Source organism: Trachypithecus francoisi, unplaced genomic scaffold, assembly GCF_009764315.1.
Source record: "Trachypithecus francoisi isolate TF-2019V2 unplaced genomic scaffold, Tfra_2.0 Lachesis_group8, whole genome shotgun sequence".
Lineage (NCBI taxonomy): Eukaryota > Metazoa > Chordata > Mammalia > Primates > Cercopithecidae > Trachypithecus > Trachypithecus francoisi.
In genome coordinates this window covers 17,992,997-18,014,067 of record NW_022681473.1, presented here as the reverse complement: position 1 = coordinate 18,014,067, position 21,071 = coordinate 17,992,997, and the positions used below count along the sequence as shown (strand labels likewise).

Below are 21,071 nucleotides of genomic sequence, written 5' to 3'. Positions count from 1 at the left end.
TCACTCTGTCACCTAAGCTGGAGTGTAGGGATGCTGTCTTGGCTCACTGCAAACCCTGCCTCCTGGGTTCAAGCAATTCTCCTGCCTCAGCCTCCCAAGTAGCTGGGATTACAGGCATCTGCCACCACACCCGACTAAGTTTTGTATTTTTAGTAGAGATGGGGTTTAACCATGTTGCCCAGGTTGGTCTCGAAGTCCTGACCTCAAGTGATCCACCCGCCTCGGCCTCCCAAAGTGCTGGGATTATAGGCGTGAGCCACCGTGCCCAGCCAGTAGGGGCCTCTTTGGCTCCACAAGCCTTCTCCTTAGTTCAAGCCCAGCCTAATACCATTCCCCCACTCACTGCAGTTGCGCTCATCAGACTGGTCATCACAGTCCGCGTCACCATCGCAGCGCCAGCCTGCATTGATGCACAGGCCACTGTCACACATGAACTCCCCAGAGCGGCAGGGCTGGTGGGAGGCTAGGGAAACACAAGACTTCTGTCTCTAGCCAGTCTGTGCACAGTGTCCCATGGCAGACTAGAAGGCCACAGTCCCAGAATCCCAGTTCCTCCATCTCTTCCAAAGAGGGACCAGAAAATCCAGAAACTCCTCTCTGAACTCCTGCCCCAGCTGGCACCTGTGCCTTGCCACCCGAGGAGTTCTTCCCAGTCTGACCTCCCCACCTCCCAGTTGGCTGGAGCACTCACAGCAGTCAGACTCGTCCGACCAGTCTCCGCAATCATCGTCGCCATCGCAGTGGTAGATATCGAGGATACAGCGGCCATAGGCACACTGGAACTCCTCCAGGTTGCAGGGAGGTGCTGGCACTGCTGAGGCTGGAAGGAAGGCAGGGGTGGGGAGGGGCACATACTCAGGCCTGGATGAAGGAGAGGGGCCCTGATTCCTCAAGCAGGCAGGATGCTCAGGCAGGAGAGCTTCTTCAAGTGAGATGCAACCAGGTTTCATCTGGGACAGCCCTTATAGACACCCATATTCAGGTGGACCAAAGGGAGCCTTCCTTTCCCACCTGGGGAACTTGGTCCCTCCCTAGCTCAGCCCAGGAGGAGCTGCTGCTGAGGCACCCATGCTCCTTGCCCTTGGTATACGCACCCCACAGCCTCACCCTTAGCCCATGGGCAGAACCATGCGCCCTTATCCAACCCAACAGCCTGAGGTCTGGGGCCACTCACGACAGCTCTCCTCATCAGAGCCATCTTTGCAGTCGGTGTCACCGTCGCAGTACCAGTGCTCAGCAATGCAGCTTCCGTCACTGCAGCGGAACTCCTTGTCGGAGCACTTGCGCATGTCTGGGGGGATGCGATGGGACAGCAGTTCTGAGAGGGCCCCACAGGCAACCCTCTCACCCTCCTCTCTGACTCCCCAACCTCACTGGCTTTGGCGGGTCTGACCCAGGCCCTGAAAGGCACCCCAGAGTCAGTGCAGACTCTCCATGAAGAATGGAGGCCCTGGAGAGACTGGGCCTCAGCCTCCTGGTCCACAGTTTCTCGGGGGTCTGAGCACCTCTGCCCCCTCTGCCTTCCTCTAGCTGCTCCAGATATCTGGGCAGTTCAAGGTTTGGCAGTGCTGGGGCCATTGCTGCTATCTCTTCCTATGGCCAGGCCACCCACTGGCCACCTTGTCTGCCTCCCCCCATTGGGGCCACCCACCACACTGCTCATCGCTGTTGTCACCACAGTCATTGTCACCATCACAGTGCCACAGACTCCGGATGCAGTAGCCGTTCTGGCAGGGAAACTCGTCCTCCTCACACTCCCGGGGGGCTGTGGACACAGAACAGTCAGTCTGCTGCAGGCAGTGGGGGTCTGGTGCCTGGAAGCCTGACTTAAAGCCCTCCGGAGCAGTCAAGTAGCTCCAGTGCTGCCCCGAGGGCTCCGAAGGAGGTGGCTGCCTCTCAGCAGCTTATCTGACTGCTAGAGGAAGTAAAAGGACAGGACCAAGTGCTGAAAACACAAGGGCTCATGTGGACCTGGGACATCACTTTCTGATTGAAAATCCTTTCCCAATAGAACTCAGTGGAGTTCGCCCAGCCCCTGCCAACACTTACGACAGTCCTGCTCATCCGAGTCATCCTCACAGTCGTTGTCCCCGTCACACACCCAGGAGCGGCGGATGCACTTGCCATTGTCACAGTGAAAGTCGAGAGGGGAACAGGTAGGTAGCACTGAATCCCAGGAAAAGGAAGGAAAAGTCAATCAACCTGGTATACTTAGTCAGGCTCAACTAGGCCAGATAGCCTTTTACTCCAAATTCCCTTGTCTTTTTTGTTTTCCTTTTTTGAGACCGAGTCTCACTCTGTCGCCCAGGTTGGAGTACAGTGGCGCAATCTTGGTTCACTGCAACCTCCGCCTCCTGGTTCAGGCGATTCTGACTCAGCCTCCCAAGTAGCTGGGATTACAGGCATGCTTCACCACACCCAGGGGAGGTTTTTTTGTTTGTTTGTTTTTTTGTTTTTTTGCATTTTTTGCATTTTAGTAGAGACAGGGTTTTGTCATGTTGGCCAGGCTGGTCTCGAACCCCTGACCTCAGGTGATCTTCCTACCTCAGCCTCCCGAGTAGCTGGGATTACAGGCATGCTTTACCACACCCAGGGAGTTTTTTTTGTTTTGTTTTGTTGTTTGTATTTTTAGTAGAGACAGGGTTTCGTCATGATGGCCAGGCTGGTCTCGAACCCCTGACCTCAGGTGATCTTCCTACCTCAGCCTCCCGAGTAGCTGGGATTACAGGCATGCTTTACCACACCCAGGGAGTTTTTTTTGTTTTGTTTTGTTGTTTGTATTTTTAGTAGAGACAGGGTTTCGTCATGATGGCCAGGCTGGTCTCGAACCCCTGACCTCAGGTGATCTTCCTGCCTCAGCCTCCCGAGTAGCTGGGATTACAGGCATGCTTTGCCATACCCGGGGAGTTTTTTGTTTTGTTTTGTTTTGTTTTTTTGAGACACAGTCTCACTCTGTCGCCCAGGCTGGAGTGCAGTGGTGTGATCTCAGCTCACTGCAACCTCCACCTCCTGGGTTCAAGGAATTCTCATGCCTCAGCTTCCCGAGTAGCTGGTATTACAGGTGCCCACCACCACGCCTGGCTTTTAAAAAAAATTTTTTTTTTTTTTGGATTTTTAGTAGAGACGGGTTTTTGCCATATTGGCCAGCTGGTCTCGAACTCCTAGACTCAAGAGATCCACCTGCCTCGGCCTCCCAACATGTTAGGATTACAGGCGTGAGCCACCACGCCCAGCCCCCTTGTCTGTTTTATAGTCCTTCCTTACTGACTCCTCGGCTCATCCCCAGCTGATGGAGAAGCTTAGCAGAAACTACACCTAAGACAGAGATTCAGAAGGCAATTGTGGTGAGGGGTTCACAGGGCAGGGGAAGAAGAATAACCCAAAGAACTCACAGGCACTAAGAAAACATAAGAAAAACATGAGCAAGAGAAAGAAGCGCTTTTTTTCCCCTCCTTTCCGTTTGTTAAATGATTGACACACCTGGGCTCAATTTCCAGTTAATTACGTAGCACTCTGAGCAAGTCATTTACCCTCTCTGAGCTGAAGTCTTTTGGGCTGTACGATGGGGATAATTATACCCAGTTCATAGAGGCCTTTTGATATAATGCCTATGAAAATGCTACATGAAAGTGAAGCATTTATCATCAACACAATTAGCTGAACTGGTTAGGGTTAATGAGGTCCAGGTTGTACCGCCGTTCCCATTAGACTAATTAGTCAGCCTCAGACATAGATGCCACAGGTAGGTCAGAGATTGCACCTCTAATCCAGACAACTGGCTTAGCAGGGATATTTCTATATATCCAAGACAGGTCACCCTGGCCAACTGTGCAGATATTACCATGCTAGGGGAAAAGGGACATTTAAAGAAAATATAGGCCAGGTGCGGTGGCTCAAGCCTGTAATCCCAGCACTTTGGGAGGCCCAGGCGGGCAGATCACGAGGTCAGGAGATCGAGACCATCCTGGCTAATACGGTGAAACCCCGTCTCTACTAAAAAATACAAAAAAAACTAGCCGGGCAAGGTGGCGGGCGCCTGTAGTCCCAGCTACTCCGGAGGCTGAGGCAGGAGAATGGCGTAAACCCGGGAGGCAGAGCTTGCAGTGCGAGACTCCATCTCAAAAAAAAAAAAAAAAGAAAGAAAATATAAAATTCCTTCTTTTTTTTAGATGGAGCCTCGCTCTGTTGCCCAATCTGGAGTGCAATGGCACAATCTCAGCTCACTGCAAGCTCCACCTCCCGGGTTCACGTCATTCTCCTGCCTCAGCCTCCCAAGTAGATGGGACTACAGGCGCCCGCCACCTCACCTGGCTAATTGTTTTGTATTTTTAGTAGAGATGGGGTTTCACCATGTTAGCCAGGATGGTCTCGATTTCCTGACCTTGTGATCCTCCAGCCTCAGCCTCCCAAAGTGCTCGGATTACAGGCGTGAGCCACCGTGCCCAGCCTAAGAAAATACAAGATTTCTTACAAAGTTTATATTACTAAGAAAGGTGTGGCCGGGTGTGGTGGTTCATGCCTATAATCCCAGCACTTTGGGAGGCTGAGGTGGCTGGATTGAAGTCAGGAGTTCGAGACCAGCCTGGCCAAAATGTTGAAACCTCATCTCTACTAAAAGTATATAAAATTAGCCGGGCATGGTGGCACATGCCTGTAGTCCCAGCTACTCAGGAGGCTGAGGCAGAAGAATCACTTGAACCTGGGAGGTGGAGGTTGCAGTGAGCCGAGATCATGCCCCTGCACTCCAGCCTGGGCCACAGAATGAGACTCTGTCTCAAAAAAAAAAAGAAAAAAAAGAAGGTTTTATTGTACAAAATACCAAAATAAGAAACATAGAAATAATCAATATTTGTGTATAGTATATAAATTTTAAAATGCACAAATATGCGGTACATATACACAAACATATATTCACATAAATACAGAGAGACCTATTTAAAGAAACTCCCTGTTGTTTCAAGTGTGTTCTCTTCTTTTACACTTGTTTTCAAGTTTGTTTTCTTGGACATATATGCATGAACCAACAAAAAGAAACACAGGAGAGTTGGAGCCATATATAGTGAAGAAACCACCCAAATGTCACTATCTATTAAGCTTGCAAAAGATCAACTCTCTGAGTCCAACACAGTTGACGCCAAGAACACTCCATCAGCCTTGTCCTTGCCCCCTACCCCCGGGTCCCTCTCCACCACCTCCCACTGCCTCTGGGGAGGTACTTACTACATCCGTCCTCATCGCTGTGGTCCCCGCAGTCATTGTCTCCATCACACTGCCACTGGGCAGGGATGCAGGTACACTCGCCAAGAGCACTCACTGCACATGTGAAGTGGCTCCGACCACAAGCACACTCGGGGCTGCTGGCCAGGCCTGGGCAGAGGGAAGAGGAATCAGTGAGGGCTCAGCTCCCGCTCAACCAAAGCCCATTCCGAGGGGAAGGTAGAGGGGCCTAGTTAAGGGGCACTGTCACTGGGAGAGTCACAGTGACACTTCAAGGGAGATGCAGGCGGTAAAACCATGTCTCCTCCAGGGCATAAACAATCCAGAAGATACCCTCTGACTTTGGGCTTACAAAGAGTCCAAGTGACCCCCTCTATGACAGGGCTTTTTTGCATAGCACCTCTAAGGGCCCAGAGACAGATGATGCCACCTAGGCTAGGCACAGTGGCTCATACCTATATCACAGCACTTTGAGGGGCTGAGATTGGAGGACTGATTGAGCCCAGAAGTTTGAGACCAGCCTGGGCAACGTAGTGAGACCTTGTTTCTACAAAAAACTAAAAAATTAGCTGGGGGTAGTGGCACGTGCCTGTAGTCCCAGCTACTTGGGAGGCTGAGGTGGGAGGACTGCTTGAGCCTGGGAGGTCAAGGCTGCAGTGAGCTATGATCACACCACTGCACTCCAGCTGGTGCAACAGAGCAAGACCTTGTCTCAAAAAAGAAAAAAAAAAAGAAACAACCCCCACCCCAAAATAACAAATAATGCCACTCAGAGGTTTAGTGCTCTTGAAGAAGAGGAACAAGGGACAGAAGGAGTGATGTTGAGAGGCCTCCATATCCTTCTCACCAAAACTAGGTTGAGATATGGATGCTCTGCCTCTGTCCTGGACCAGACCCTGGGATGTTGGCCAGGGAGGGCAAGAACTAATGGTGGAATTAAAATGCTGGAGCCTCTTTAAGATAAGGAATCCACACAGGGGAGCAGGAAGCAGGGTGGGCTGCTATGAGTCCCCCAGGCCACCTCAGGGCAGAGGAACTGGGACCTGCCAGGGCCTTCTTGTCTGTGGCACAGGCCACAGCCTTGAGGAAGGCTGGCAGATGCAGCCCCTCCCCCGGCTTCAGCAGCACGCAGCTGGGCTTCCCTATTGAGCATCGAGCTATCTGCCTGGCCAAGTCCCATGACCGGCTGCTGTGCCCCCTCCCCAGCGTGCCCAGCAGGATGCCCTGGGATGGCGTGTGAATGGCTCAGTGCCCCGCTCCAGCCTCAGCTGGAACAAAGGGTTCTGCCAGGGTCACTCTCCCCCCTCCCAGCATTCATCCAACCCGCTGGGTTGCTCTGCTCGCAGCTGGGGAAGGAGGGGGCCGCAGCGCATGGCTCATCTCTCCCCCTTCCTTTCTTCTCCTCTTCCTCCCCTCAGCTGGGCCCTGCCCTCAGTCTGGGCTGAAACAGAGACGGAGTCAGCTCGAAATTGTCACCCCTCCTTCTATTCTCTGTACCTGGTCCAGCTTTTCTCTCTCAGCTCATCTCCTTGATGTACATCCTTGTCTCACATTACAATTCCTTGGCCTAGTCTAGGGCTTAGGGCCCGGGATAAAAAGGTGTGCTGCCATGCCCTCCAAAAGCAGGGAGAGAGCTCTAGAACTTTCCCTCTCCATTTCAACCCCAAGAGTAAGTGTGAGCATAAGGTAGAACTTCCTAGCCTGCGAAGGATGGATGGATGGATGGATGGACAGACAGATGGCTGGCTGGCTGGCTGGCTGGCTGGCTTTTGGGATCTGTGAATCCCTGATGCTATAGGTATAATGTAAGTTTCTGGGTAAGGAATCACAGCTCTCACCAGATTCTCAACTGAGGCCTGGCCCTCTCCCTCCACATGCTATGGGAATCAGCTGCCCTAGAAAAGATGCGGGATTGCGCTGGGCACGGTGGCTCACGCCTGTAATATCAGCACTTTGAGAGACTGAGGTGGTGGGTCCCTTGAGCATAGCAGTTTTGAGACTAGCCTGGGCAACATGGTGAAACCCTGTCTCTACAGAAAAGAAATTTACAAAAGTTAGCCAGACATGGTGGTGGACGCCTGTACTCTCAGCTACTTGGGAGCCTGATGTGGGAGGATCACTTGAGCCCAGGAGGTTGAGGCTGCAGTGAGCCATAATCTCATCACTGCACTCCAGTCATGGTGACAAAGTGAGACCTTGTCTCAAAAAAAAAAAAAAAAAAAAGATGCAGGATTTCCTGCGGAAGCCAAGTGAGGTCCAGTTGTGAGGTGCAGTGTCTCTAGACCTCACAGGAAGGCCTTGCTCCAAGCCCAGTGCTCCTGTCTCTTCGGGTCTCTCTGCAAATGCAGGGTAGAGGATTCTTCCTCAGGAAGCACTAAAAGACACAGCTGCTCCTGCCCCCACTCCATCCTTTCTGGCCTGAGAACTCTGAGAAGGGAGGAGGGCTTTTCTCAGATCCTGGACAACACAGCCTGAGGAACTTCAGTACTATGACAGGCTCAGCACAGCTACAGGCACCCTTTTGGTGAACTCTAGCTGGACTGAACAGCAAAGATGTTTAATCCCACTCCATGTGATGGGGCTCCCCAGTACACAGATCCCCTTCCTGGGGTATCATGGTGAGAAAAAGGATAAGGCTAAATCAGTGGATCTCAACTGGGTATATTTTGTCCCCCGGAGGACATTTAGCAATGTTTGGAGACATTTTTGGTTGTCATGCTTCGTGGTGCTTACCGACACCTGGTGGGTAGAAGCTAGGGATGCTGCTAAAGATTCTATAACTGTATAATTCTATACAGGATTACATGCCTGCAATCTCAGCACTTTGGGAAGCCCAGGTGGGCGGATCACCTGAGGTCAGGAGTTCAAGACCAGCACGGCCAACATGGTGAAACCCCCATCTCTACTAAAAATACAAACATTAGCCAGGTGTGGTGGTGGGCACCTGTAATCCTAGCTACTTGGGAGGCTTAGGCAGGAGAATCGCTTGAACCCCGGAGGCAGAGGTTGCGGTAAGCTGAGATCGTGCCATTTCTCTCCAGCCTGGGCACAGGAGCGAAAATCTGTCTCAAAAAAAAAAAAAAAAAAAAAAAAAAGATTCTATAACGTGCAGACAGGCCCCTATGATAAAGAATTATCTGACCCGAAACATCAATAGAGGTTGAGAAATGCTGCTAACCACACACAGTACGGAGTGGGGATATACCAGAGGGGAGTTCAGGATGAAAGGTGTGACAAGGACAGAGAGGAAGATGGGGCGGGTGGGGGGGGGGAACTGGAGGAGGAGGTTGGGCAGAGGACAATGCACTGGACCTGGAACAGACAGACTTGGGTTCCATCAACCAGCCAGGTGACCTTGTGCAAGTCACGTAGCTCCCTAAGCTTCAGTTTTCTTGTTTGTAAAAAAGCCACAAGGAGCTGAACCTGGTGGCTCATGCCTATAATCCTAGCATTTTGGGAGGCTGAGGTGGGCTTGAGGTCAGGAGTTTGAGACCAGCTTGGCCAACATGGTGAAAACCTGTCTCTACTAAAAATATAAAAATTGGTTGGGCGTGATGGTGCACGCCTGTAGTCCCAGCTACCAAAGGAGCCTGAAGCGAAAGAATTGCTTGAACCCCGGAGGCAGAGGTTGCAGTGAACAGAGATCATGCCACTGCACTGTAGCCTGGGCAACACAGCAAGACTCTGTCTCAAAAAAAAAAAAAAAAAACCAACAAAGATTAGACAAGAAAATAAAGGTGGAAAAAACTAACCTTGTGCCTTGGCACACCAAAGATGTTCAATAATGGAGGCTGGGGTGTGCGGATGCAGGGGTGTGCAGATGCGGGGCCGTGGGGGTTAAATTTTTCCAAAAGGCCTTGATATTAAAAATTGGAGTACCAGAATAGAGCAAGTGTAGAAGAGTCCTGGGGCTGTGTGCAAATGAAAAAGCGTACTGGTAGGGAAGAACCTTAAGCTCTTTTGTTTCTTTAGGGCCCCACCCCCGCCTTTGGCTGAGTGATAACAGAAGTCCTGATTTCCCCGCGCAGACTTTAGGAACAAAGCATTCCATCGGTGGGCATCAAGTTAGTTGCAGGCAGTTGAAGGGCCTTGACTTCCTGCATGTCAAATCAACATCTCAGCATCCGCTGCAGTGAAGGGCCGGCAGCCACTGGTCAGGCAAACGCTTGACTTGGGCATTCATACAGTAAACAGACACATTATACTCCAGAAAGCCAGCTCTTCTGGACAACTGCTGTCCCTCTGGGGTCCTCAGAGGTGGAATTCTGCCTTTTCACTCAAGTCCCGGCTGTGATCATAAAGGCAGCTTTTAACCCTTTTTAAGGAAAAGAATGGTGAGTGAAGAAAGAAAACAAATGACTGTGGGTGGCAAAATGCAGCCTTCATTTTAAGAAGTGTTGAATTAGAACACTCTGCTATGCTCTGGCCTTGAAAGCTGCCAGCCGCACTGCAAGCTCCCTTAGCGTCCAGGGGCCTGGGCTCTAGCCCCTCCACCTAATGCGATTCACCATGGAAAAGGTCTCTCTGCAAAGTATCTTTGATCATGAGGCCATCCAGCTTTTGGGATTTATGTTAATGTGCTCATAGGATTTTTCTCTAGAGGGTAACTAAAATCTTCCCTTTTATATCTCGTCTCTCCCGCTCCCGCCACCTTACCAATTTCTCACTGCTTTCATGTAAAGCAAGCTTGTCCAACCTGTGACTTGCATGGCCCAGGATGGCTTTGAATGCGGCCCAACACAAATTCATAAACTTCCTTAAAACATGAGATTATTTGCGATTTCTTTTTTCTTTAGCTCATCAGCTGTTGTTAATGTTCATGTATTTTATGTGTGGCCCAAGACAATCTTTCTTCCAATGCAACCCAGGGAAGCCAAAAGATTGGACACCCCTGATATAAAGGAAAGAAGGGAAACATCCATCTGGTATACAAGACACCCTAACTTAGTAGTAGACAACAGAGATTCTAGAGTCAGAGAGACGAAGGTTCAAATCTTGGTTCTACCACAAATTCTACAACTTTGAGCAAGTTAATCCCTCCAGGCCTCAGTTTCCTCATCCATAAAATGGGAATATGAACAGTTCTATCTCAAAGGGCTTTGTAAAGATTAACCCATATGAACTGCTTAGCACAGGGCTAACACACAGCAAAAGCTTCATAATAATACAACCATCATTTTTTTTTTTTTCCAAGATGGAGTCTTGCTCTGTTGCCCAGGCTGGAGTGCAGTGGCGCGATCTTGGCTCACTGGAACCTCCGCCTCCTGGGAAGCAGTTCTCCTGCCTCAGCCTACTAAGTAGCTGGGATTACAGGTGCCCATCACTGCGCCTGGCCATTTTTTGTAGTTTTAGTAGAGACAGGGATTCACCATGTTGGCCAGGCTGGTCTTGAACTCCTGACCTCATGATCCGCAAACCTCGGCCTCCCAAAGTGCTGGGATTACAGGCGTGAGCCACTGTGTCCGGCGCCATCATTTATTAAATACTTACCAGGTGCCCTCCGAGTACTTTTCTAAGTACTTTTCGTATGCTACATCACGGAAGGCTCTCAACAACCCTTGGAGGTGGTAGTGTTATTAGGCTGACGCAAAAGCAATTGCGGTTTTTGCCATTACTTTTAACGACAAAAATCGCAATTACTTTTGTGCCAACCTAATATTATCACCACTTTACAGCTGGGGACAATGAACCACAGAAAGGTTAAGTCTATAGATAGATTGCACAAGTACTAAGGGTTGAGGCCAGCATTCACACCCAGGCAGGTGATTATACTGCTTCCCAATAAATGGTATTACTGTTGTGAGAATCTCCAAAACCCCAAGGTCAAAAGGGGGAATTTACAACTTCTGGATCCTTCTCTTTTATGTGTTCTCCAATAGCAAATATGCAGTGAATTTATGGGACTCAAACAGTGACCTCTTTCTGGTTACTGCTAAGGTAAAGACTTATTTCCCTCGCCTGAAGGTAAAGTAATGAAGCGGGGAAAGTCTAGCATCCCAGCACTTTTGAATCAGCACTGGAGTGTTGTTGGTCCAGGAAGGAACAGTGCTTCTGATAACAAATAATTACACTTTGCAATTCCTCTTTAGTGTGCAAGCTACTTTTGCATATGCACTTGCATTCTCATTGAATCATTACAATAACCCTGAGCACTGACTGCAGGGCCTATTCAACAGGTAAGGGCACCCGCTTTGGCCAAGGTCATGAGGTATGTGGGAGAGCCAGGATGGCAGCCCCATTCTGACACTTAAACTAGTATTCTTCTCTTAGTGTGATCTCAGAGTCTGGACTTTCAGTAAGCTTTCCGGGTGACACCGATGCACACTCAAGTGTTGAGAGGCGCTGCTCTCCACTATTCCACAGAATGCACAGCTGAAGGTGGACCACACCTGTCACGTGGAGGCACATGGGTAGACCGTGACTACACACAGCTACAGAGCAGCTTTTTCAAGTTGAACCAGAGATGAGAAGGCTTAAGGAATGCCCTGTGAGTGTTCTGGAGTCTGGTGGCTACCCCGGTGTGGAAGGTATTAGGATTACAACGAGAAAAGGAGGAATCACCATTCATTTATAATATGCTAAAGCATATTAGCATATGCCTCTCTCCTTTTATCCACTGGCAGCAATAAATACAAGTTTGTTGAATGAATGAATGAATGAAATACTCCTGTAGAATCTTGTGAAAGCTGGAGTCAAAGGAAAAGGGACTCAGAATATCATAAATAAAAGTAGTTATTTCCTACCTAACCAGTACCCAAGAGAAGAGATATCTTTTCCTTTGCAAGGCAGCCTCTTAGTCCTATCCAGGTTTTGTTTACTCCTTTCTCCTACAAGAGTTCTTTCACCAGCTGTATTATCCAGCTGTAAAACTGACACGCCATGACTCTACTTATTTCTGTCCCATGGTCCCTTTTATTCCCCTGATCCCTAGAGGCCAGCTTAACTTGGTTGGTTTGGAAAATCTACCGGGTGAAGTCTTCTCCTCAGTGGGCCGTTTCAAAAGGGACACTATCAGGCACGTGATTACAGGTCCAAGCAAGATCAGCCCTCTCTTGCTACTGTTACATATAGAAAAGAAGTCCTTAATGGTTAGCCTCCAAAGTTATGAGGCAGAAGAACATAATGTTAAGCACATAGGAACAAAACTTCCCAGAATAAAAATCCTGACTCTGCTAGTTCCTAGCTGTCTGACCCTGGGCAGTTATTTAATCTCTTTCTATCTAATTTTCTCATCAGGAAAATTGGGACAATAAAAGCCCATACCTTACAGGGATGTTATGAGAAATAAATTAGTTAATTCATAAAAAGGACTTAGCATTACTGCCTGGCACATACTAAGTGCTCAATAAATAATAGCTCTTGCTATTACTATTAAAGATTTGGCTTACCCCAGAACTGTCACATCCAGCCACTCCATGATTAAGACCTGCTATTTTAGGACTTGAGATGTTTGAAAACCCTACCATGTACCAGGCAGCAGTACCACCCCCCTTGGGTTAAGTTGGTGGCATGAATAACCACAGTCTTGCTTTACTGCCTTTCTCTGGAAGAGCTTGAGGCACATGGTATCCTTTATCCTTGCCTTTTTTTTTTTTTTTTTTGAGACGGAGTCTTGTTCTGTCACCCAGGCTGGAGTGCAGTGGCACAATCTCAGCTCACTGCAACCTCCATCTCCCGGGTTTAAGCCATTCTCCTGCCTCAGCCTCCCAGGTAGCTGAGACTACAGGTGTGTACCACCATACCCGGCTAATTTTTGTATTTTCAGGGTAGAGACAGGGTTTCTCCATGTTGACCAGGCTGCTCTCGAACTCCTGGCCTCAAGTGATCCGCCTGTCTCGGCCTCCCAAAGCACTGGGATTACAGGCATGAGCCACCACACCCGGCAGATCCTTGCCTAATTTATCACCAACTAATTCTGAGGAGCCAAGGACAGGAGAGAGAATCCAGAACCTAAAGCAATTAAAAAATGGATTTGTTTCCACTGTTGTAAATCAGGAGTAATAACAGCATCTATTTCATAGGGTTGCTAAGAGGTCTAAATGAGATAATACATATGAAGTTCATACTAGACAGCTGTTACTGTTGTTCTTGTTACTTGTACTAATCCCATTATCTTCATCTGGATATGTCCTCTCTCTCAACCCAGTAATGTAGCCAATGCCAGGCTATCTTGGTATAGATGCTCAAAATTCTACCTGCCCTACCTGGAAGCTGTCAACAGATTTCACAAATCCAACAGGGCTCAAACATGGCTGTGCTCTGTGAAGGGCTGCTCAAAATATTGCTTTCCTCTCCCCCTGCATCTCAAATCAGAAAGTCCACACAGTAACAAACTACATTTGTTTGTGGTTGCTCAGGGAGCAACAGACCACATTTTCTGGAAGCCTTTTAAAGTCTCTCGCTTCTTCTGAGCCCATGAGTTCAAGGCCACAGTGAGCTATGATCATGCCACTGCACTCCAGCCTTGGCAATAGAGTGAGACCCTGTTTAAAAAAAAAAAAAGTAAATAAAGTCTCTCTCCCTCAAAAAGGACCTGAGAAGTAATTTGTTATGCATTGAGACTCCCTGAGAAGGAGATGTCTGAAAACAGAAAGGAGAGGTCAATCCAAGGTGAAATATAGACCTTCCCAACCTAGATCTTCTGGGATAGCCTGGCTTGAAAATACTCTATTTCGAGAGGTAGCATGGATTGGGGGTTAACAGCTTAGACTCTGGGTTCAAATCCTGGTTCAGTTACTCACTACTTGTATGACAGCAAACTGCTCTAAGCCTGTTTCCCATCTGTAAGATGGGAATCTGTTTTTTGTTTTTGTTTTTTTGAGATGGAGTCTTGCTCTGTCGCTCAGCCTAGAGAGCAGTGGCACAATCTTGGCTCACTGAAACCTCTGCCTCCCAGGTTCAAGCGATTCTCCCACCTCAGCCTCAGTCTCCTGAGTAGCTGAGACTATGGACATGTGCCACCACGTCAGCTAATTTTTGTATTTTTAGTAGACATGGGGTTTCACCATGTTGGCCAGGCTGATCTCGAACTCCTGACCTCAAGTGATCCACCCACTCCAGCCTCCCAAAGTGCTGAGATTATAGGCGTGAGCCGCCACACCTGGCCAATGTAAGACAGGAATCTAATGATACCTACCTCATAAGGATATTGTGAGGGATAAACGTGATATCATATACTAAATGCTTATCACAGTGCCAGGGACACAGCAAAGCTCTCAAAAATGCTAACTGCTCCAGAAATATATTTGGATTTTTTAGACCACATATCCCAGTTTGTAAATCCACACTTCCCACAATTTGCAAAAATTGTCATTGGAGGAGATCATTCCTAGAAGAACAGAAATTCTCATTTGGGGAAGATACATTGTAGAGTTGTTGGCTTTTACTGGCTTTCAGAGCCTGTAGTTGAAACTTCTTGTTTAAACTGCCCAGGGCTAGAAGGTGGAAAGCCTGGGGCTCCCCTTTCCTATTTGCTAGGCTTGTGGATGTCATAACCTGGCCTCTCCACTTGGTTAGAAGGAGGCTACAGTCAACTCAACAGAGAAGCTGTCTCTTGTGCTCATCCAGGCTGGCACGTGGTTGCAGGCCAGCCCCAAGGCTGGGGCCGGGGAACACAGGAAGGGAACACTTAGAGCACTACCCCTCCCCACCTCCCCCTAGGCGTGACAGGAAGTGGAGCTGCTGAGCTTGGAGAGATCCCTGGAGGCACTTACAACCTTGCAGCTTCTTTATTTCACATGCTAATCAGGTGTCTCTCCGGATACCCTTCTCTGTACCTGCTTCGCCCTACACCCAGACAGAGGGAGGGTACCTCTCCTGCAAAAAGGCACTGCCTGGAGCCAGGAGCTTTCCGGCTCCAGAAAACCTCTGGTGATACATTATGCAGCAGCACCTCGGTGTCACTGCCTCTCAGCCAGATGGGAGGTTTGCTTTTGTTTCTGGCTCTGCTTGCCGCTCTGATCCTCAGCTCTGCACAGAGGTGAGGGGGAGCTCCCATAGGCCAAGTCAGGGCTTGCAGCAAGTCCCAGCCAGGCTTTCCCCAGTTGGGTCCCAGGCAGCGCCCCTTCTCTCCTCTTTCGAACCTGAATGATGGGGGAGTCCTATTCTGCAGGGGAGACAGGGCGTCAGGGAGCGCTAACAGTCAGTCCGCTCATCTGTGAGCAAGGATGGGAATCTACGAGCAGTGAAAGAATGAAGCCTGCTTAGACGGGCGTAAGAGGCACTCAAGGGCACCTAGGATGTTTGCTGCTTGCTAAATCAAAAATGCACAACAGAAAATGGAGTCAAACGACCGCCAGGAAGCTAGAGAATTGGCTCTTTTTAACAGCTGCTCTTGGTTACGGTCAACTTTCCGCAGCTCCCAAAAACATCACATCACTGGCACCAACTTAAAAAGAAGAAACAAAAGAGACAACAGAGGTCAAACTTTGAGGTGGAGGAGCTGGGGGTTGGGGGCCGTTCGGGGCTGGAGACCCACATCAATTAGGCCTGCACACTGACAGGCTTCCTGATTGAAAAGGGTAGCTGCGAAGGCTCCACAACAGCCCAGTCCCAAATTGGGGCAATTACTACCTTATGAGCTCTGGAGCCTGACTCCTTTCTCAGGCCAATGGGAGAGAGGGCTTGGAATTCTAAACTGTTCCAGCTACAAGAGTCCCCGGCCAGCCCCTTTCACCCCATGTCACAGGAATCTTAGGGGGAGAAGTTGCTAGGCTGCATCCCTGACCACTTAAGAAGGGAAGCTCTCAGAGGAAAACCTCCACTTCCCCAGACCTCTCTCAAGAGAACTAAGGTGACATGAGTTCCCCTAGACTGATGTTATAGCTTAGTAGATCACTTTTCTAGGAGTGGGCACAAGTGGGAACTATGCTTCGGTTCTGTCACGTTTTCAAGGGGAGAAAGAAGGGGCAGATCTTTAAAAGAGACAAGCAAAAGACCAGCTGCAATGAATGAAGGAGCAAGTCTCAATTTTAGCACGGAACACGGTAGCATAATTATTTATCTGGCTCCCATGTTCTAAAGCCAAGAATCATCTCTGATCCACTTACCTGACTTTGCTTACAGCTAACTTTTATCTAGCTCTATAGTAACACAGTAGTTGCCAAGCTCTGTGCTGCATAGTTTGAACATGCTATTATCTCATGTAAGTTTTATGATATTCCTATGTGATAATTTATTACTACTTTTCTTCCTCTACCCTACTCACCTTTGCAGGTAACAACCCTGAGGTTCAGGGAGATTTTGCGCAGGGTCACCAAGAATTGCCAGAGCCAAGATTCAAACCCAGGTCTGTGGGTGCTTCTTAATTACCGAGCTTCGTATACAGTGATTATATTAATGCTTGACATATGTGTGCTTGCTGAATGAATGAACAAGTGAATGGGTGTGGAGCCCAGTTTGAGGAATGCTCCCGATTGTATGAGGAAGAACTCATCCCTGCCAGCTCTAAGCCGGAGTGAGAGTGGCAAACCCATGCAGTCATCAGAACTATTTATAAGGCCAAACTCAGGCTCTGCCAGCTAACCAGTCAGCACTGAGTCTTCCCTGGGACACTGAATCCTCACAGGCTGAGGAGGGGAGGAGGGCTTCCGCTGCTAAAGATGAGATGGCAGTCCAGACATAGTCTGGGGCCCAGATGCCCCATGTCCAGGCAACTGTGACAAAACTCATGGCTAAGCTGCATCAAGGAATGTAGAGAGACCCTGGCTGGAACAGGCTAACAGACCTAGTCGACGAAGGGCACAGACTGTCTCATAATTTTGCCCAATCATAGAAAAGACAAGACTACTTCTTAAAGTAGTCCCTGAAATTCTGTTCCTATTCAGGAACCTTCAGTATTTATTTTTTCTTTAAAGGGGCAGCAGCATAAACAATTTTTCCCATTTTCCTTCTAACAGTTAAGACTGGCAGTTAATCAGCAGAAAGAGTGAGCGAAGAGCTATAAAACACTCTGTCTTCTGTGACCTCCTGTGTTCTTTGCTGGCCCAGAAGATGGACATACCCAACGTGCTCTGTATCAGACATGGCCAGACTTGGCTCCCTTGCACCTGTCATTCTTAATACCACGTGCCAGTCCAAAAGATGTTATCTGATATTCATCAGGGTACAGAAGAGGAAATCCAAAATCAGTGACAAGCCAAGTATGTTTCACAAGTCCAACAGATCAAGGACAAGGTCACTCAAGCACCATGACAACCATGGTCACGACAACAGCGAGATGGAAAGCAGACCAGTCTCAGCTCAATTGCTCTGCACTTATTCTCAGATACAACCTTCTATCTACCCAAGCATACCTAGGCAGGAAGTTTTAACATTTCCCTTACCTGGATGAGACCTCCAGAACAAACACAGTTTCCACTCTTCCAAGGCTTGTCATCTATGCCCTTACTTCAATCTTCAGGATGAAAATGCTCAGGGCTATGACCAGCCATCAAGTTTCCTTCCAAAATCTTTAAGGTTGGAGAGTTATGTGGGTTGAGTCCAAACCAATAGGCTCTAGGAAAAGCCCAAAGGACTACCAGCATCCAAATAAGCACCTTAAACTTTATGTATTTATTGAGATAGAGTCTCACTCTGTTGCCCAGACTAGAGTACAGTGGAGCAATCTTGGCTCATTGCAACTTCTGCCTCCCAGGTTCAAGCAATTCTTCTGTCTCACCCGTTCAAGTAGCTGGAGACTACAGGCATGTACCACCATGCCCGGCTAATTTTTGTATTTTTAGTAGAGACAGGGTTTCGCCATGTTGGCCAGGCTGGTCTTGAACTCCTGGCCTCAAGTGATCCGCTAGTCTCAGCCTCCCAATGTCACCTCAAACTTTAGTGTCTTTAATTCATGCCTTGCTGAGGTCAGGTCTGCCTAATGGATCTACTACTACATTTATCACAACTGCTGTCTCCCTGAGCCCCCGGAATTGTCAGTACAAAAGATGTTGTGTTGGTGGTATTTTTGGTTGTTTTTTTTTTTTTTGGTTGTGCTGGTTCCAGGCTCTGAAACTGCTCAATCTCACTGGTGAACTGTGGATCTGACCCCTCCAGACCGCCGAGGATGGCTCAGTATCAGGCCAGGTGATGTGTATACCTTCACCCCACTGCCTACCCTTACAAACATGTGCACAGAAAGCTTTCCATGCTTAGACATTTCTATTAAACTTTTTTTTCCTTAAAAAGAAACCTGGGCTGGACACAGTGGCTCACACCTGTAATATCAGCACTTTGGGAGGCCGAGGCAGGTGGATCGCTTGAGTCCAGGAGTTTCACATGGTGAAACCCTATCTCTAGAAAAAAAAACAAAAATTTGTAGGGTGCGGTGGTGCATGCCTGTAGTCCCAGTTACTCAGGAGGCTGAGATGACAAGATCACTTGAGCTTGGGAGGTCGAGTCTGTAGTGAGCTATGATTGCCCCACTGCACTCCAGCCTGGGCAACAGAGTGACACCCTCTCCAAGAAAAAAAAGAGAAAGAAGCCTAAAAGAGTTACCACGAATCCTCCCATTCTTTTTCTGTGAAACATTAGACATATGCAATTCTCTCCCCCCATTCTCACCCCCTTCCTTTATGCACATGTAATATTTGCAGCGTTGACAGCTCTGGAGCAGTAAAATCTTCTTGGCCAGTCTCAGCCCGGAACCTTCCAGCTCCCCTTTCCCTAGGGCAGAAGGCGACAATCTCCTCTCTGGCTTTGTTAGTATCCGTTTTAACCCTAATTTTTTTTTTTTTTTTTTTTTTTTTTTCCCAGTGCCTTGCCATTTCCCTTGATCTTTTTCAAAACTTCCTCCAGGGGGCCGAGAGGAAAGTTCCATCCCCTTTCCTTGCAACCCGAAGGGGGAACCCCCCAAAAAGCAAAGCTGTCCCTTTAAGGGGCCCATGTGGTGGGAAGAACAGCTACATTCCTACCCCAGTAGGGCCGCTGTCCCAACACGCCAAAGAGGCTACAAATAACCATCCAGGAGAGAGCCGGGGAGGGGAGAGCGCAGAGCGGAGCGGAACGTGGGCCGGCCAGGCCACCGCTCCTCAGAGAGAAAGGGCTCAGTCCGCGCTGGAGAGGACGCGGAAAAAGCCTCCTGAAAACCCACAGGTAGTTTAAATAAAAGACATGAAAACTCTGTTTTGGATTTGGGAGGTACACCAATCTTTAAAACGAGTGCCCAGACATCTCCACGCCCTGCCAGGCAAGTTCCTAAATCTCACTGACTTTTTCCACACGAGCTGTCCTACGTGAAAGAAAGAACCGGTGCAAGGCCAGGCAGGATCTGCAGACCCCTTCATTCTGAGCCCCAGCTCCCTACATCGGGGCTGCGAGGAAAATGGGGAGACTCGGAACTCCCGCCACGATGAATAACGATGGGTGAATAGGGCTGGGGTTCAAAGATCAAAGTTCTTTGATCTCTGGGCACAAACTAGAGGCAGTTGCTCAATCACGGGGTGCACCCTGGGTCGTTAAGAGACCGCGGAGAAGCCGATTCCACCGGAGCCCTAGTCACACATAACAGGGGGTACGGGCACCAAGGAGTCCTGCTGCAGCCGTCCAGCTCCCCTGAGGGCCCGGACCCCGCCGCGCGGGCCGGGAGGCTGCTTTCTGGGGTTCAGGGATACCCGCCCCCTGCCCCCCTACCCCGGCCAGGGCAGATCTGCGGGAGCCTTCCAGCAGTTTTTTCCCTATATTTCTCCTCAGCCCCCTTTCCAACCACCTCCCCTGGGGACGATCCAGGGCTGGAAGTTGACTGGCCGCAGCCAAGAGAGGGACCCCGAAACACCGCCGAGGGGAGATGCTGCCCGCAAACAGTGTCCCAGAGTCCCTTGGTGGGAGCAAGACCTGGAGTCCGGGAATTGTTCTCCAAGTAGAGGAATCCCGGTGCCCAAGTACTCAGATTCCACAGGGGCCCTTCTCCGCAACCCGCCCGAGCCCCCAGCCCCAGGAAGGAGAGCTATTTACAACTTACGGGTTTAGCGACCCTCTTCGCCCGCCTCCCTTTCTTCGCACGCATTCATTCGCACCAAGGACACAGAGCCCCCGTCCTAACCTTAAAGGGAAGCAGTCCCCGCTCTTCAAAGAGCAGTGAGGGAGGACGAGCGAAAGAACGCCCCGGACCTTACCCACGCCCCGGCCCAGACCCGAGCCCGCGGGAGCGCCTCCGCTGATGCCCCCGCTCCGGCTGCTGGAGCCGGGGCCGCTCCGGGTCCACTCCCCAGCACACAGACCCAGGGCCACGGCTAGCAGCGAGGGCGAGGGGTCTCAGGCCCTGGCCCGCGCCGTCCGGGTACCGGGAGGCGAGTCCTGCAGCGGCCGGACCCAGGGACAAACTTTCCCGGTGGGCGCCGCTTACCGTGTGCGCAGAGCAGGGCGCCAAGCAGCAGCGCGCTCCACTGCCGCCTCATGGTGCCGCCCGCGCCGCCCGCCCGGGGTCCCGCCGGCTCCCGCGGGACGGCGCGGCGGAGGAGCCCGCGGAGGGTCCCCGAGGGGGAAGCGTCCCGGGTGCACGGCGGCCTGCGCGCCCCGCAAGTCGCCCTCTGGACGCCGCCGCCTCCTCCAGTGCTGCCAGAGCCGACGCTGCCCCTCCAGGGGACCAGGAGGGGGTGTCCCGGGCCAGGCCGCCCCGCCCCCCGCGCCGCAGCCCCCGCCACCGCCACCGCGCCTGGGCCCGCCCCCAGCACCGGCCCGGCCCCTTCCCGCCCTCGGCCTCGGCTCCCCGGTCCCCCGACCCCACCCGCCGGCGTCTCCTGCGCGGGGCCCTGCTCCTCCTCAGGCCGCCCCCACATTCCTGGCCCGAGAGAGAGCCCCCTCCCTGTCCCTATTACTACTGCTTGAATGTCCCTAACTTAAAAAAAAAAAAAATTATCCTAGCGGCAAGTCTCGCC

General features: G+C 50.2%; 1 protein-coding gene across 4 annotated transcripts in view; it reads right to left on the bottom strand.

The window, feature by feature from the left end:
• Window positions 1-20,882, bottom strand: part of LRP4 (LDL receptor related protein 4) — a 61,071-nt gene extending 40,189 nt beyond the window's left edge. For 2 of the 4 annotated variants that reach the window (XM_033205258.1, XM_033205259.1), the window contains exons 1-7: window positions 20,540-20,882; window positions 5,221-5,367; window positions 2,050-2,166; window positions 1,652-1,765; window positions 1,175-1,291; window positions 692-820; window positions 344-463 (exon numbers count right to left, since the gene is read on the bottom strand). In XM_033205258.1, the coding sequence (XP_033061149.1) occupies window positions 344-463; window positions 692-820; window positions 1,175-1,291; window positions 1,652-1,765; window positions 2,050-2,166; window positions 5,221-5,367; window positions 20,540-20,591 (796 nt within the window). In that variant the 5' untranslated portion in view covers window positions 20,592-20,882. The remainder of the gene's footprint in view (window positions 1-343; window positions 464-691; window positions 821-1,174; window positions 1,292-1,651; window positions 1,766-2,049; window positions 2,167-5,220; window positions 5,368-20,539) is intronic. The other 2 variants (XM_033205256.1, XM_033205255.1) reach the window with 2 other exon arrangements.
• Between the last annotated feature and the right edge of the window lie 189 nt (window positions 20,883-21,071).